This window comes from Haematobia irritans, chromosome 1 (assembly GCF_050003625.1).
Source record: "Haematobia irritans isolate KBUSLIRL chromosome 1, ASM5000362v1, whole genome shotgun sequence".
Lineage (NCBI taxonomy): Eukaryota > Metazoa > Arthropoda > Insecta > Diptera > Muscidae > Haematobia > Haematobia irritans.
This window is the reverse complement of record NC_134397.1, coordinates 1,341,701-1,358,354: the sequence shown is the minus strand read 5'-3', so window position 1 is coordinate 1,358,354 and position 16,654 is coordinate 1,341,701. Positions and strand designations below refer to the sequence as shown.

General features: G+C 37.7%; 2 protein-coding genes and 1 long non-coding RNA gene across 4 annotated transcripts; 1 reads left to right on the top strand and 2 right to left on the bottom strand.

Moving 5' to 3' along the window:
* Positions 1–664: 664 nt before the first annotated feature.
* Dhdds (Dehydrodolichyl diphosphate synthase subunit) lies at positions 665–2,067 on the bottom strand. The gene is made up of 2 exons (XM_075288724.1): positions 1,312–2,067; positions 665–1,258 (listed from the first exon to the last, which is right to left on the bottom strand). The coding sequence occupies exons 1-2, from the start codon at positions 1,960–1,962 to the stop codon at positions 1,010–1,012; spliced, it is 900 nt and encodes a 299-aa protein (XP_075144839.1). The 5' UTR covers positions 1,963–2,067; the 3' UTR covers positions 665–1,009.
* A 1,738-nt stretch (positions 2,068–3,805) lies between these two features.
* On the top strand, positions 3,806–15,100 carry BRWD3 (bromodomain and WD repeat-containing protein). Of its 2 annotated transcripts, XR_012717826.1 has the most exons (16): positions 3,806–3,974; positions 4,172–4,230; positions 4,334–4,363; positions 4,878–4,937; positions 6,996–7,242; positions 7,308–8,115; positions 8,180–8,276; positions 8,336–8,650; positions 8,705–10,675; positions 10,749–11,008; positions 11,065–11,235; positions 11,298–11,571; positions 12,029–13,204; positions 13,267–13,492; positions 13,568–14,628; positions 14,702–15,100. XR_012717826.1 is itself a non-coding variant. In XM_075288722.1 (15 exons), the coding sequence occupies exons 1-15, from the start codon at positions 3,932–3,934 to the stop codon at positions 14,554–14,556; spliced, it is 6,726 nt and encodes a 2,241-aa protein (XP_075144837.1). In that variant the 5' UTR covers positions 3,806–3,931; the 3' UTR covers positions 14,557–15,100. The 2 variants fall into 2 exon arrangements, 1 of the variants encoding a protein (XP_075144837.1); XM_075288722.1 differs by having other exon boundaries at positions 13,568–15,100.
* Positions 15,037–15,577, bottom strand: LOC142219946 (uncharacterized). Its single transcript, XR_012717827.1, has 2 exons — positions 15,329–15,577; positions 15,037–15,240 (listed from the first exon to the last, which is right to left on the bottom strand). It is a non-coding gene; the product is annotated as an uncharacterized LOC142219946 (long non-coding RNA).
* Positions 15,578–16,654: the final 1,077 nt, after the last annotated feature.

Sequence of the window (16,654 nt, the reverse complement as noted above, 5' to 3'; positions counted from 1 at the left end):
TTAAGTTGTGGTGCCAGCTTTTCAATGTTCGATTTAAGTCCATCGCTACCGTAGCCTTAACGGGGGTACTATGTTCGGTTTTCGAGTTGAAAATCACTTTTCTTTGCCATTACTTTTCCTCAAATAACCAAAACTCTAAATTAAAATTACAAATATATTTATGAAGACGATTATATTTTGATCAAGTCTTGCCAAATAATGGATGGAAAAGATCCAAGGAATTGATTGCAAATAATTGTATATTTCTAAATTAATTAATTTAGTACTGAGTTAACCTCGAAAATGTCAACGTGAAAAGCGTTGACATTTTCAATGTGAAAACCAAACATAATACCGGTCTTTAAGGTGGATACTATTTTGGAAAATTGAATATAGTACCCACCATTTAGTCGAAGAGTTCAGCTGGATGCAAACTAATGTACCAAAACTGATGTAACAAAACATGCATACTACAACAACAGCAGCTATTTATAAATTATTTGAAGAAAATCGGCCTTATAGACCAGTATTAAATTCACATTATATATAAAATGAAATTTAAAAGAAAAGCAAACGTAAAAATGGTTATTTTAATGCAAAATCTTCTCAAACCATAGTAGTTGGTTAGAAAATAGTGAACGATAGTTTATAATAATTTATATCCCTTATAATAAAATTCCTAGTATTACAGAATTTGTAAATAGATCCGTGCTTCTCGTAGAATACTATATTTGGAAAAGTATTAATAAACAAGTTCTCTTTATATTTTTAATATTTACAATAACATTTTCAACTAATTTTTTGCAAAGCAACAGTTAAAAACAAAATAAAAACTTTTAAGTTTTGGGGCGAAGTAACATGTAGTACAATACATTTTCGTGCGAAAACTTTTATACCACCACAGGGTAAGCAATTCAAGTAAAACCATCGAGATAAATTTGATTTACAACATACGAAAGCACAAAATTTTACTACAGATATTTTGTCATCTCTTATGGCTACATTTTAGAAATGCTTAACAAAATATCGGTCATTGAGCTGCTGTCCATTTCAACAATATATTTCTTCTATACATATCCAGTCTTTGGAGAAAGCTTTGTACTCGCTCCAAATAGAAATTGTATGTTTTTGCGACTGCAACACGCTCCGAACGTTCACGTGCTTTAAATGACTTCATATTTCTGCTGTCTCGCTGATAACAGAATATACCTGAGAGAAAGTTCCATATTGTAATCTGAGGCCAAAGAATGTTAGTGAAGTATAGTACCGTGGAATTCAGCTGAAAAGAAATATTTATAATTGCCATGGTTTTTTAAATGTACGAAAGTTCACCTGCCACATCAAAAAGTCACTTATTCGGGTTTCTCCAGAAGTACGAAAGAGTAGATCGGGTGGAGGTGAGTGTCTGCTATACAGACACTCTTCTATTAATCGTTCACTGATATCATCCTCAAGAAGACCATCTCCATGAGCTAATACATCCTGTACAGCATGAGTAATTTCATCTCTAGATGTATATGAAAAAGCTACATTTAGGAACAATTTGTTGTTGTTTTCTGTTTCGAGCATTGTCTTTGCAATAAGCTGTTGCAAATCTTCTGGCAGCAGTCCAATATTACCAATAACTCGAATCCGAACGCCATGCTCATGAAGTCTAGGTAGTTCTTGTAAAAGCTTGGAAAACTTTTCTCGTGCCAAATCCATCAAGCCATTTACTTCATCTTCAGATCTTTTGAAGTTTTCTATGCTGAATGCAAATGTGGTAACTTCTCGAATGCCAACATCTAGACACCATCGCAAACAATCTGCTAATTTGTCAAAACCCTTGGAATGGCCATCAATTTTTCGAATATGTTTAGAAGAGGCATATCTCCTATTTCCATCCATAACAAACCCAATGTGGTAAGGAAGAGGTCCACATTTTATAATATTAACGGCTTGTTTCTGCCACCATGTATATTTATAGTCTGACACCCACGACATCTTTTACAGATTAAAATTAGAAGGATTACGAGAAAACAAACACGTTACAAATAAAAATGCAGCTAAATAGCTTGTGACTTCAAAAGTGTTTGAGTTTTACTTTGTGATGACATTTTACTCAGGGATGAAAAAGTAGATTTAATCGTACTAAATTTGGTACAAAACCATGATTATTTTCGTACGGGATTTTAGGATTTTCGACAATTTATTGAATTATTACATTACGTTTTTGCTCGAAATATTGCTTTACAAAATTTGGAATCAGTTATTCCGGACGTATCCCATATATTGTGCACATTATCAGTTAAGTCCTAAGGCATAATCGATAAAGCTGCATGTTTATAGGATCGATAACACATTTACCGATTATTTAGTCATCGCCGACAAGTCGAATCGATCCGACACACTGTAAGATTCTTTACAAACACCGACATTCCGTCCGGAATAACTGATAGTCTGTAAAGCGCATTATACGGTGTTCTCACCAAACATGTTTTGGGGTTTGAAATGTTTTCCCTTTATAAGCACTTCAAAACGACTCGTTTTCTCCATACTAAAAACAAGTTCAAATCACAAGTTTTCCTCCAAAACACGTCAATCTTAGAATGTGAACCCACCAAAGTTGGAATATACCCCGAATAACATACCCTATTCAAAATATATGTCAAAATATTGAAATAAGTTTCATAGAAATAAAAGAATAAACAAAGGCTTTTAAGAACATGGACATGTGAAAATAACATAAAAAAAATTTTTCCCATTGCGCTCGCGGTAATTATTTGGACATAGGTTGCATATATGTGAATTTCTAGTTTTCATGGTAACTATCAAACTAAAACATCTCAACCCGGTGTTAACGGTGAAATGTTTTGGAAAAACGAATGAGGAAAACGAGTCGGTGTGAACATAGCATTACAAACACAGACATTTCGTTCGGATAAAGTTATATTGTGAATGGCGTCTTATGCGTCTTACAGACTATACGTTTTTCCGGACGGAATGTCTGCCCAATAAACACAAGCATTGGAAATGCTTATATTCAATACGTTTTCAAACATTTTTTTGCTTAGAATTCAATTTGAGAAATTGTTGAGAAAATCGCGTTCTCCACAAAAAACAGACATTACTCTAAACAGTAGAATTCAACACGTTAGTAACAATTTCTCAACATAGTAGCAACAACTTTTCAAACTAAATTTAATTTTAATGTTTCAAACCCATTGGAAAATTTGTTGAAGGCAATCAATATGCAAGGCCATTTGAACTAATGAATTGATATGGCGTTACCTACGAAAAATGCTCATCCTTGTGTTTGTTGGGCGTGTTTGTAAAGAATCGTACAGTGTGTTCAATCGATGCGACAATTCGTTGATGACTAAATAATCGGTAAATGCGTTATAAATCCCATAAACTTGCAGCAGTATCGATTATGCCTTCGGACTTAACTTATAATGTGGGCAATATATAGGATGTGTTCGACACGACCACTGTCGTCCGGATAAACTTATAGTCTGACGCCGTTCACGATAAAGCCTTACGAAATATCTGTGTGGTCAAACTTTAAAAAACTCAAAAAATCGATGGATTTTTGTTAATGTATTGATATTTTATTGTCAACGTATTCAATTCTACTATTGTAGGTAATGTCTGCTTAGTTTTTAGAAACGTGATTTCCTTAATATTTTCTCAGTTCGAATTCTAAGTTAATTCGCTGCAAATATTTTTGGATTCCTTCAAATTGTGATGCGGTGCATCACCTGGTAGTTTCATACTTGAACTAATTTCGCCCGTCTGGCAACACCTTAAGTGGTGTAAACGGAACATCTGGCTACTCCAAGTCTGACAAAGAGGAATAGGCAAGGAAAATAATTTCATTTTTAATACTTAATAGTGGTATCAAAAATATTGGAAAAGGAGTCACAGCATTGGTTATTAATGTTGAACACCATCTCTAAAACAACAATGAAATATGGATAGTAATAAAGAAATCGTTGAGAAAATAATAACCCCAGGTTGGTAGAAAATCGAGTGAAAGAACGCCTCATGTATCTTGAGACTTGCAAGTCGCAACCAGCCGTCCTTTCATTGCCCCAAGATACAGGATGCAATCTATCCATTGGTTACAACTCGATATGAAATAGATGCTTCTCAAACATTTAGTTCCGATACATTTAGCGTTAAAACTAATCTTCATATTAAACATTTGCAGAGTTATATTTCTTAATATCGAAATTTTTGTGCGCTGGCCCTCTCAAGGAAACTGCACAGGTAATAACCATTTGCTCATGTGCCAACTTTAATTGGAGGCCTATTTTAGAATATTATTCCAAATTTGTTAACGTTTATTGTCCTTGTTTTTTCTTCCTTTCAGGTTCTTATAAGGGAACTGGAAAACAAAAAGGTAAGTATTTGCCCTTTGGAAACAACTAATATGTGTTCAAAAACATAACTCCTATCGCTATTTCGCGGTTTGTCTTTCAATATTTTGATTTCGACTTTGTTTTTGCAAAACAAAAACGTTTATAGTTCACTTCCGTAGATGAGATACCACTGCTTGCTGTTGTGCCTAGAACCATACTAAATGTAAAATAATCTAAACTAATGCATAGAGATGGCAGATGCTCGTGGTGTCGTTTTTGAAATTCTGTGGACTTATGCATATTAGCAGCCTGATATTTAATAAGTCATTGGGGGTGGGGGAGGGTTTCAGAAGATGACACACCATTGACCCCTTTGTTCTACAGTAGACAGTGTCAGTAATTGGAACAACGCATTGGTATTTCAAAGAACATTGGGAACAATTTTAATGTGATTGTGAAAATGTTTATATTGCATTTCAAGGAGTTTTATATTTTAATAAAATAGTGTTAAATGTATAAATGCATAATAATGTATTTTCTTGGTGTATTTTTCAGGTTTTGCCTAAACGTACTGATTGGTTGGGTAACGAACATGATCAAACATTGGCCGAATTGGTAAGTGTAATTTTGAATAAATTTCGCTAGTTTTTTGCAAAACAAAAATTTTTAAGGACAATATGATTATGTATACACATAATTATTAACATATGTACCTTTTCTATGTGTGGGCTAATAGACGCCATGTTGCTTGTATATTGATAAAGAAAAAATACATGCACACTGATATGAGCAGATAAAAATTTTATGAAATGGGGGTTTTTGTGTCGTTTTTTAAAGAAAAAAAGTCCTTAAATAAATAACTTGTGGAGTTTGTATCCAAAATTATGAAATAGTGATTACGAAAAATTTATTAAAAGGAAAGATACAATACTTCCTATTTATTAAAATGTGTAGAAGTGGAATCATATGTATGCAGTCCTGTAAATTTCAACATTGGCTTGAATGGATATCATGAACAAAAAATATAATTAAATTTTATTTTATTTGCATATACATTGCCAAGCATGTACAAACACACACATGCACAGTGAAAGGGCATTGTGGTGTTGCCACAGATGCAAATTCTATAAAAAAAATGCTTGGGGTGGCCACATGCATTGAAATGAAAAAGACATGCCAGATTTGCCGTAAGGCACTGCAAAGATTGGTACTAATTTCGAAGTGATACAAAAGCCAATATGTAAATAGAAAATAAAAATTCGATTCAAAAATAAGTAGAAAAAGAAAGTTCAAAACACACGTTTCCTAAAAATTATTTCAAAGTTGAAACTGTCAGCTTGAAAATTTTAATTTAAAACTCAGATGTTGAAGTTTCTGATTAAAGTTTTGTGGGCCCACGGAAAAGTGTTGATGCTAGCAAATAGCTGATTCCAAAGACTAGATAAGACATTTAAAATGAAAATAAAATTTGATACTTTTATATTGAAAATATATTAAAATCTTATTAAATCACAAAATTCATTTCTATTTTTTTTTTTGATGATTAATAAAATAGAGCTGCTATTAAATGCAGCATATTAAGAATTTTAAATGTTCAACGGAAAAACTGCAGCCGATTAGACATTGTATTTTTCTTATAAAATCGAAGAGTCATAAAAACGTTTAAATATATCCAGCCATCTACAAAACAAAGTAAATCTTAGTATCTTAAAGCACAATAACTATTAACAGTTTCCAGAAAAAAAATAGGAAGCTCTAGTTCCTATGTAAAAATGTATATTTATTCAACACCTTTTTATACACACCTTATATATTATTGTATACGAATATTGTATGAAAACCTATTGAGTGGTCCATTGGTTTAGAATTACATCTTCTGAATAAATAAATGTAAGCATGATCGCCAGCTTCAATTTTATCAAAACTTTTTTTCGAAAAATGATGTTGCGCGATTTGCCTTTAATCTGAGGCGACGGGATCATATGTCTGAGTATGTTGGGCGTTTTCTAGGCACTTCTTTTGATGACTACTTTCGATTAAGAAATTTACTCTTTTTTTTATAGAGTAGTTAAGAGTGGAGTTCCTATTCTTGTTCGTACGATGTTTAATTTCTCGATGTCTAGTCGTAATACGCAGATAGTAATACCCAGAATTTTTAACTCTAAGTTTGAGAGGTCATTCTTGGTACGTGTTGCTCGTTTATGGAATCAGTTACCTGTGGAGCTCAGAATATTTTCACATACCAACAACGCGTTTCGTTTGAAGGTTTATAATTACTTTTTGCAAGGTTGATCGCATGTACATAGGGATAATGACATGTTGCTAATCTGGACGTACTATTAATAATATGAAACTTACTATTCGAGGTAATTATGGTGGGGAACCAAAGAAAAATCAAAAGACTATATTAAATATAATATAATTTTTAGTTTTATATTTTTATCATTATATATAAGTTAGATCTTGGGCTATGTTTATTACCATGTAATGCATTTATTGGCCTTGTAGGCTTACGTGTTACTAATTAATGAATAAATAAAAATAAAATAAAAATAAAATGTGAAAAGGTCATAGTTGCACAATAAAAAAAGTCAAAGAATAGTATTTTGGGCTAGGGTTTTGTTTTTTGTAATTTCTTTTACTGTATGATACGATTATGTTCTCCTATTGCAGGAGAGACAATATGCCCACATCGGGTCAAATCACCTACTGGAAATATGTTGCCGTATTGGACCCATACTTGATAAAGAATTGGCACCAAGTGTTTCGGGGCTGATATCGCTATTGGGTGCTGGTCGTCAAAGTCTCTTAAGGACAAAAGATAGCATTGTCAAGTCCAGATCCCTCTTGGACTATTGCACACGTCTGCACGGTGTATCACTGCCAGATTCCGCCGTCACAAAACCAATTCATAATTTTCGTAAGTATTTTGAGTAACAAATCGAATACGAGGTACATGTTTGTTTTTTTTTTTTTTTGGAACAGAAAAAGTTTTGATTGGCCGTGAATATGGGGGTCCAGTTCGAAGAAAATTATTAGTACCTACCACTTTGTTTTCAAAAACGAATCTCTTGCGCCGCACAGTTGGTCATCTTTCATCTGTCTATTGCGTTCTTTTTGATCGTACTGGCCATTATATTATTACGGGAGCTGATGATCTTTTGATAAAAATATGGTCGGCAATGGACGGACGTCTTTTAGCCACCCTTCGTGGAGCATCAGCTGAGATTACAGATATTGCTATAAATTTGGACAATACAATGCTGGCAGCTGGTTCATTGGATAGAATACTTCGAGTTTGGGATTTGCAAACAACTTCACCCATAGCCGTTTTATCAGCCCATACCGGTATGATAACGTCCGTAAATTTTTGCCCCTCTCCAAGGGGTGATTTAAAGTATTTAGTTACCACAAGTACAGACGGCTCTATAGCGTTTTGGCAATATTCCACACCAAGAGGGCAAAAAATAACATTTGCTCCGAAACCAATACAGTACCACGAGAAACTACGGCCAGGCCAAGCACAAATGATGTGTACGTCTTTCTCTCCCGGAGGAATGTTTCTAGCGGCAGGATCTGCAGATCATCATGTTCGTGTTTACCTAATGTCAGAAGATGGGCCAAAACGTATTCTCGAAACTGAGGCCTATACAGATGCCGTCGACTCTGTGCAATGGTCTCACCGAGGTCTACGTTTTATATCAGGAAGTAAAGATGGTTCCGCACACATCTGGACATTCGAATCGCAACAATGGAAGAACGTCAAGTTATGTATGACTGAGCGATTATCAACGTAAGAATGCTGGAGTTAATTTGACAACTTTTTATCATATGTGTTTTGTTTTTTATTTTTTCAGTTGTCCCGAGCCAGAGGAAGGAAAGAAACTTAAAGTCACAATGGTTGCATGGGATTGTTCTGATAAATTTGTTATTACAGCTGTTAATGACTTCACTGTATGTATATGTGCAAGTATTTTTAAAATACGTCGTTCTAACGTTAAATTTATTTCTAGATAAAAATATGGAATGCAAAAACTGCCAAATTACACTGCGTTTTAAGGGGACATAAAGACGAACTCTTCGTTCTGGAATCAAATCCAAAGAATGAACATGTTCTACTCTCGGCAGGTCATGATGGCCAGGTGTTTCTATGGGATATTGAGAAAGGAGTGTCGGTCGCCCATTTTGTCAATAACATAGACGGTCAAGGTCATGGTGGTGTATTCGATGCAAAGTGGTCACCCGATGGGACAATGATTGCTGCTACAGACTCCCATGGGCACATACTAATCTTTGGTTTAGGTGTTGGACCTGATAGATACAAAATCGTAAGTCTTCTGATTGTTTATGTATTCATATGAGTTGATTAAAATTTATTTTAGCTACCGAATGAACTCTTCTTCCATACGGACTATCGGCCATTGTTGAGAGATGCCGCACATCATGTTATTGACGAGCAAACACAGGTCATGCCCCATTTAATGCCACCACCATTTTTAGTAGATTCTGATGGTAACCCGCACCCAGCTAGATTTCAACGCTTTGTACCTGGCAGAGAAAATTGTTCAACCGATCAGTTGATTCCCAATCTCACAATGGATGGTGTCGTCGAGGAGAACGCTGGAGGTAATCAGAATGGACAAGGGGCTGGAAATTACTCCCATATCGACCGTTTAATAGCCGCTCTGGCAAATCGACAAGGTGGCGGGGCTAGTGGCGGAAATGCTAATCAACAGAGTCCGTCCCCTTCTGGGTCAAATCGTTCGCAGCTAGATCGTATGATAGAAGCGTTGGCGAATCGACAAGGCCGTGATTCAGCCCCCGACTCAAATAATCGTCCATCTGGTAGTCGCAATGAAGCTAATGGAAATGTCCTGGGAAATGGCCCAAGTACTTCACGCAACGTGTCTCAAGATAGGAGACTCTCTGACCATTCGCAACTGCCACGACAGGGAACTACTTGGGGCAGACCTCCAGCAGAACAACAGCAACCGCAAGAACCCGCTCCATTCAAATATGTTCGTCGTATATATGTGCGACCAATGAAATACGCTCAACTTCAGACACTGAAGCAAACCGTCTATGCAGCCGGGCAATATGAAATGCAAGAATACAAGCGCGAAATGCGTCGTAGGCCGATCATGATAAGTACAGCAAGTGTCGTTGCCTCATCACAATCTGGAAACGGTCGTAATAGAAATACGCGTTCTAATGGCACAGACCGTAATGGAAGGAGACGTAGTGGGCGACCTGGAGGTCAACAATCTAGTCAACCCGCCTACAGAACTCGGGCGGTACGTGACCAAGAAGAAATTGAAGAACCATCAGTGCCTGAAGTCTTAGAAGAGGATGAGGAAAGTAGCAATTCTTCTGGAGATACCAGCTACTCAAACATTGAAGATAATTTAGATGAATCTTCGGATGACTCCGATACAGAGTCGTCGGATTACTCTGATTGGGTTGCTGATACCCCAGGACCGAACTTAGAGCCGCCGAAAAGGTCCAAGCGGAAACCACTTTCTCGCAAACGCACAATTAGCGAAGACAGTAGTGATGACACTACGGAACAAGCAACAACGTCGGCCAAGGCCGGAAAGAAGAATAAGAAAGTCCTTATTCCGCCTCCAGCTGCAAACGGTGAAATTCCCGAAATTTATAGACCAGCAGAGTGGTTGTCTGAGGTGATACCTCGAAAGGCACCATACTACCCACAAATGGGCGATGAGGTGGTTTATTTTAGACAAGGTCACCAGCGTTACATAGAAGCTGTTCGTTTGAAAAAAGTGTATAAAGTTTCGCATAGTTCGGAGCCATGGAGTTTCCACACTTTGCGCGATAGGGAGCTAGTTCGCGTCATTGGCATTAAATATGAGATAAGGCCACCACGATTATGTTGCTTGAAATTTGCCATCATAGATGAAGACGGTAATATGACGGGCACCACCTTCAAAATCAAATACCATGATATGCCAGATGTATTGGACTTTATTGTTCTACGACAAACCTACGATTTAGCTGTTCAGCGCAATTGGAGCATTGGAGATCGTTTTCGTTGTATGATTGGAGACGGTTGGTGGATGGGCCAAATTGAATCCAGACACGCTTTGTCTTCTGAATTTCCCGATTCTCCATTTATGTGCTTTAGGGTACGATGGGATAATGGAGAGTATGAGTACATGAGCCCCTGGGATATGGAACCCATTGATGAAAATCGATTACCCGATGAGGTGGGCGGAGCTGTTCCGGTTCTACCCGAAGAGATAAGAGCCACTTTGTACCAGCCAAAATCAGAAGAGTGGCATCGTGGTGATCGAGATGGCTCATGTCGGCGCATTATAAATGGACTGGAACAGGTATGTTTCGCCACAAAAGTGGTGTGACTAGTGCAGAGGCCATGATCATTTTTTCAATTTATTGCTTTTACAGCTAATGAGACTATCAATCGCCGAGCATTTCTTAGCACCAGTTGATTTAAATATTTATCCCGATTATGCTTATCTTATTGAGTATCCCATTGATTTGACTACCATAAAGTCCCGTTTTGAGAATCACTTCTATCGTCGCATTACCTCAGCTCAGTTTGATGTTCGATACTTGGCGACAAATGCCGAAAAATACAATAGAAGACATACAAATATAGTGAAACACGCACGAATTATAACCGATCTCTGTCTTCGAATTATAAGGTAGATTACTCTTTGCAGTTCTCATGGGGCATATTTAACTCTTCAATTTTGTTTAGGGAGCCCAACGACCTTGATGTGGCCGCAATATACCATCAATTAGTCGACGTTTATCATTCATCTGAATCGGAAAATGATAATGAATCGGATGTTGTACCATCAACGAGTACAGGGCCCAGTACATCGGCAGCGGCTGCAAAGGCCAGACAAAGCTTATCATCCACAAGAAGGTAACCATGCCCGTGACAAAATCCCGAGCAATGTGCTCATTTATCGTTTTAATTACTCTCAGATCAAACCGCATACGTTCAGAAGGCGACTGGCGAGCAGATTGTCGACAATTGCTGGAACTTATGTTACAGCGTCCTGACTCACTACCCTTTCGTGAACCTGTTGACACAATTGAATTTCCCGACTACTTGGAAATTGTTTCAACGCCCATGGATTTACGTACCGTAAAGGAAGACCTGCTAGGTGGAAATTATGAGGATCCCTTGGATTTTGCAAAGGATGTACGCTTGATATTTCAAAACTCAAAAAATTATAACACCAATAAACGCTCAAGAGTAAGTTTTTCTTTATTCGTAGTTATATTCCGAAAGAAGTGTTATATAGATCGTCAATTCATTTGAGAAAGGTGATCACTATTCCTCACTGAAATGAAAGGAATATGACACCTAATTTGGTTTTTCTTTAGCCTTTTGTGTTTTGCTTTGTTTATCAACCTTTGTGTAACATTCTTCATTTTGCTCACTTAAATCGACTTCTATGGATTCACATCATTATAATCGTGCTTTAATTTTTCCTTTCTGACATGCTTCCCAACAAAATATCATGAAATCAATTCATCACGCCCTAACCCATGTAAAATCATAAAATCATAACAATGAATGACGATCATGATTTTAGGAAAATTTGGCGGTAAGGTCAAGTTTCGAGGACAATGTTTTTTGAATATCCACTTTATATCGCCATATTGTTTAAGTATTGCCCCTTCCATTATGCTATTTTTTGTCGTTTTAGATTTATTCTATGACATTGCGTCTAAGTGCCCTGTTCGAGTCTCACATTAAAACGGTTCTAAGTAACTGGAAATCTGCCAGAAGGCGAGCAAATAAGAACAAGTCCCGTAATAATACAAGCGGCCGCGGCTCTAGTAGCAGTCCCAACAAGAGAATGCCGTCTGAGAGAACACGTTCTTCAGGGCGAAGGGGAAATGCCGCTGTGAATACAAGGCGTTTACGTAGCTCGGAGGAGTCATCCAATCATGATGATGATGACGACGACGATGATAATGAACCGCCACGGGGTGGAAAGCGGAGAAATAGAGCTGCGAATAATCGGGGAAACAATGGTGGAGTTGTTGCCAGTTCGAATCGTGTCACGTCTTCTTCTTCCCACAGACGCGTGAATGATACCGAAGACTCGCAACCAGGAACGTCTCGTCAATCCAGACGAAAAAATACCAATCAACGTCATCGAGTGGCCGATGAAGAAGAGGTTGAGGAGGATGAAGAAGATGAGGCATCATCGGCTGCTTCGTCCACGGACTCTGACGACAATGAAGATCACACATCCAGTTCATCTTCTTCGTCAGACAATAATTTAAGTGAAAATTCAGAGGAAAGCTATAGCCCCGAAAAAGACCGAAAGCAAAAAAGTCGGAAACGTCATCATGAGTCTGGACGACAGAATAAACAAGAACCTCGAAGCAAACGTCGTCGCCGTGCCGTCAACGACGATACTGATGAAGAATTTAATTTAGACAGACAAAAGAAATATAAAAACGCGGCTAAGAGGAACCAAAAGCGTCAAAATGGCAGTCGACGTGGAACTACCGGTGGAAGTGCATCTCACGGAGACGAAAGTACACAAGACACAGTAACACATACATCCAAGAAAAAGGGAAGACCCCCAAAGCACAGCCGACATACAGATGATAATTCCAATAACGCACTGCTAAATACAAGTCCCTCGAGAAACACAAGAACTCATACCTTATCGCAGATGGGGCGTCGAGCAGCTGAGAACGATCACAGTTATCATTTGCCCGTTCGTAATGGACGTGTTCTTGAATCCGATAATGATTCTCGCGAAATTGCTGGCCGTCCAACAAGGTCAAGTGTGAAACGTGCCATCATGGAATGGGGTAGGGATGGCAGTGATATGGATGGAGATGGTACCGAAGAAGCTGAGGAGGTCCGTATATTGGCATATGCATTTATACAATGAAATAATGGAAAAATAAATTTATCTTACAGATACTTCCTACGCCAACACCCACAAAATCAAATGGCGCCATGTCCATTAATAGGGATGACATTGGTCCCTCGACAAGCCGTGCAGCTGCAGCAGCAGGGGCAGTGAGGCAATTACGAACAAACCGGAACACAGTGGTTGAGCCACCTAATGGAGCTTCGGACGACGACGATGATGATAGTGACGATGAACCTCTGGCTTCGAGCCAAGGCTCACAACATAGGCAAAGTAAGTCAAATTCTTATTATATGCCATCCCAAAATATGTCATACAAACATTCTAATTTTTCCTTTTTTCGAATAGGAAAAGTAATAACACCGCATCCAACTCATATACAGAGACGTGAAGGCCCTCATAACAATATAATAGCGAGCACATCTTCGCACATGACCCGTTCTCATGCCACATCAACTACATCGAATATAGCTACCTCTTCCACAGTGGCGCCACCAACTGTCCATGATCATAATTATGTAGGAGATCCTGGTCCGTCGACTTCAAGTGCTGCAATGCGTAATTCGAGGCGAGTGTTGTCACGACATCAACGAAATGCTGACGAGTTAGACATAAGCTTAGACCCGATCGAGAGTTCAATGTTGATTTCTGCAACTACTCGTCTTCGACGAGGAATGCCTACATCGACGACTACAGCAACTGGCACCGCGGCCACGGCCACCACTTATCAGGCAACAGTTGTCGGCGTACGTAGGGGTAGATCTCGATTTAGTCAAGAGAATTCTCAAACGGAGCCTTCTGCAGACGAACATTTGCCAGATGATGAGGAAGCAGTTTCGGATATGGGAACTGGGGGATCCACCGAGTCATCAGTTAGCGAAGATGCATCCGATTCGGAAGACAATCAACCATTAACTTCCTATGTACCTAAATCCCGCAGCGGTAGAAAGCCCCCCAAAAAAAGACGGCGTTCCGACGATTCCTTTGTCGCCGATGAGGACGAAGTCGACGATGACAATTTCGATAGAAGAAAGCGCCACACCACTCGCAAACCCAAGGAATCTGACGTCGCCAAAGCAAACAGGCCACGAGGAAGTCGGCGAAATCAAAGGGGATCACGTAATCAGAAAAGGCCACGTTACGTATATAGCGATGACGAGGAGTGTGCCAACAGCCGAGAAAGAAAATCTCGCAATGAGTCATCAACTGTCGGCAACTCTGGGACTCACGATGACGCTAGTACCATGGACAGCGATGATGACCAACTTGTTAGTGTTAGCAGTCGAGGTCGGGTTCGTAAAATTACTGCCAAAGCGAGAGGAATCTTTAAGGAGTAAATAATTCTAATGCAGCTCCTTTGACTGTTCAAAGAAGAAAATATAACGCGCGTATTTATATACTAGAAGAAGGTATATACAAACAACGCAATTATGTTTCTCTGTTTTCTTGTTCTACTTTTTGTTTTTTTTTTGTTTTTCCTAGTTTTTGGCCACCTAAAAGAAGGTTCATACTTTCCTTGTTAGACTAGTTCATTTGTAAAATATTTTACACGTATATTCATTTTTCACTCTACGATTTCGATTTGAGCGATTTGTCTTTCTTTTTTCATATTGTTTTCGAAACCCCACAAGCTATGAGGTGTATACATTTAGAAGAAGAAAATCTTGAGCGGAGGTTTCAAATTTTCAGTTCATTATATTTGCGTTGTCGATATCATTAAATATCAATATCATCTCATTCTTCATTTCTCGTGTACAAGATGGATTATTTGTATTTCGCCTAAGAAACCATATATTTATTATTATTGAAAAACAACCTTTATGTATACCTAAATTTAAGTTTAATAATACATATTAATAAAAAAATGAAACAAAAGACAAACGTAATTTTTAATTCACTACTGGCTTACATGGAGTTGGAAATCCGGTGGCTTACTGCTTACCGCGAACATACACGGGGGTTGTGTGTTCCTGCCAGGGTCTCTGGTGATTACAAATTCTTCTTAGTCTGCTGGTCACACACTGTGCTATTGATAGTGTTGTTGTAATATCCATTCATTTGTTTTGGACACACAATGGGCAAGCCAAAGTGGATTAGTAAGACACTCACCCTTTCCATTTTCGAATTACGTCGATTTTTCTCACACGTAATTAATTACTATTCCTGATATTTGGTAATGATCAAAACATCAATTCGTGCCATGGCATCGCTCTTTGAGATGACTAGGGAAAAAGGTCGACCAACTAATCGTGAAATTTAATTGATCAAAATTTCAAATCAAAATTCGACTTTTTGATTCTCATTACAATTCCTATTTGGTGTTCCTAGTCATATACTACGATGTGCTGTTACTGAAGAGACAGCTTCTTTGCACTTGTTTACTTTTTCCGTTGAGTGTATTGCCAGATTCCAATAACAGAGTGTTAAATTAGTGAAAAAATACTACACTCAAGAAAAATTTTTTAGGAAAGTAGTTTTTGTCTTTGCTGAATTTACAAACAAATACTGCTAAATTAGCAAACTTCTTTGCTAAAAGACTTTAAACATTGTAGACTTAAGGGCGGAACATCGTGGTTACCTTTTCTAGATGGAAAACTTCACCACCGTGGTATCACAATGGACTGAATAGTCTAAGTGAGCCTGAAATATGGGGCTGCCACTATACCTAACCTAACCTAGATGGAAAAGAAAGTATAGAAAAAAGTAAGACCCAATTGATTTAAATTGTCTGTATTAAGGCGAGCGCAAAACATAACATATTATTTTTACAAAAATCATTAGATACTTTCTATAGTTTATTGATTTAGTGCTATTCATGTATGTTCTTGGTCTCACCGCACTGTACACCACACTACACACATTCTTCACATCTCACCCTAAACATATACACCAGTCGGAAGAAATTTTGGTTCAAATTTTAGATGTTTTTTAGAATCTTATTTTGTGCAATATGCAAGTGATTTTACTTAATAAAATGTGCAAAGTTTCAGAATCTGTTATTTATTTGCGTTAAAAATCTTCTAACTTTGCATACGGCAACTGTACACTTGGCCCACACAGAAAAAACGTTCGTGTACATTTTCAGGTCTGTGACGGTGTGAAGTGTAGTCCAGAACACTTCTTAAGTGTGACACTTTATGTGTGTACCAGAGCAGGCATGATTGATGATATTTTGCAGACTTAAGGGGAACTAATCATGATTACTTTGTATCAACTTTTTTATATTGTCAATCGATGGGAATAATATGCCCATATTTGTTGAAAGTGCACTTCCAATCGATGGTAATAAGGGAAATTTTAAATTTACCCAAATCATGCGTACAGATCTAGCAATCGATCGACTGAGAAGATAATTTATATTAGATTATAATGAGGGACCTTGCAGTATCAGCGTCTACTATGGACTTACTATAGCAGTAAATCTGTACTTCGTCA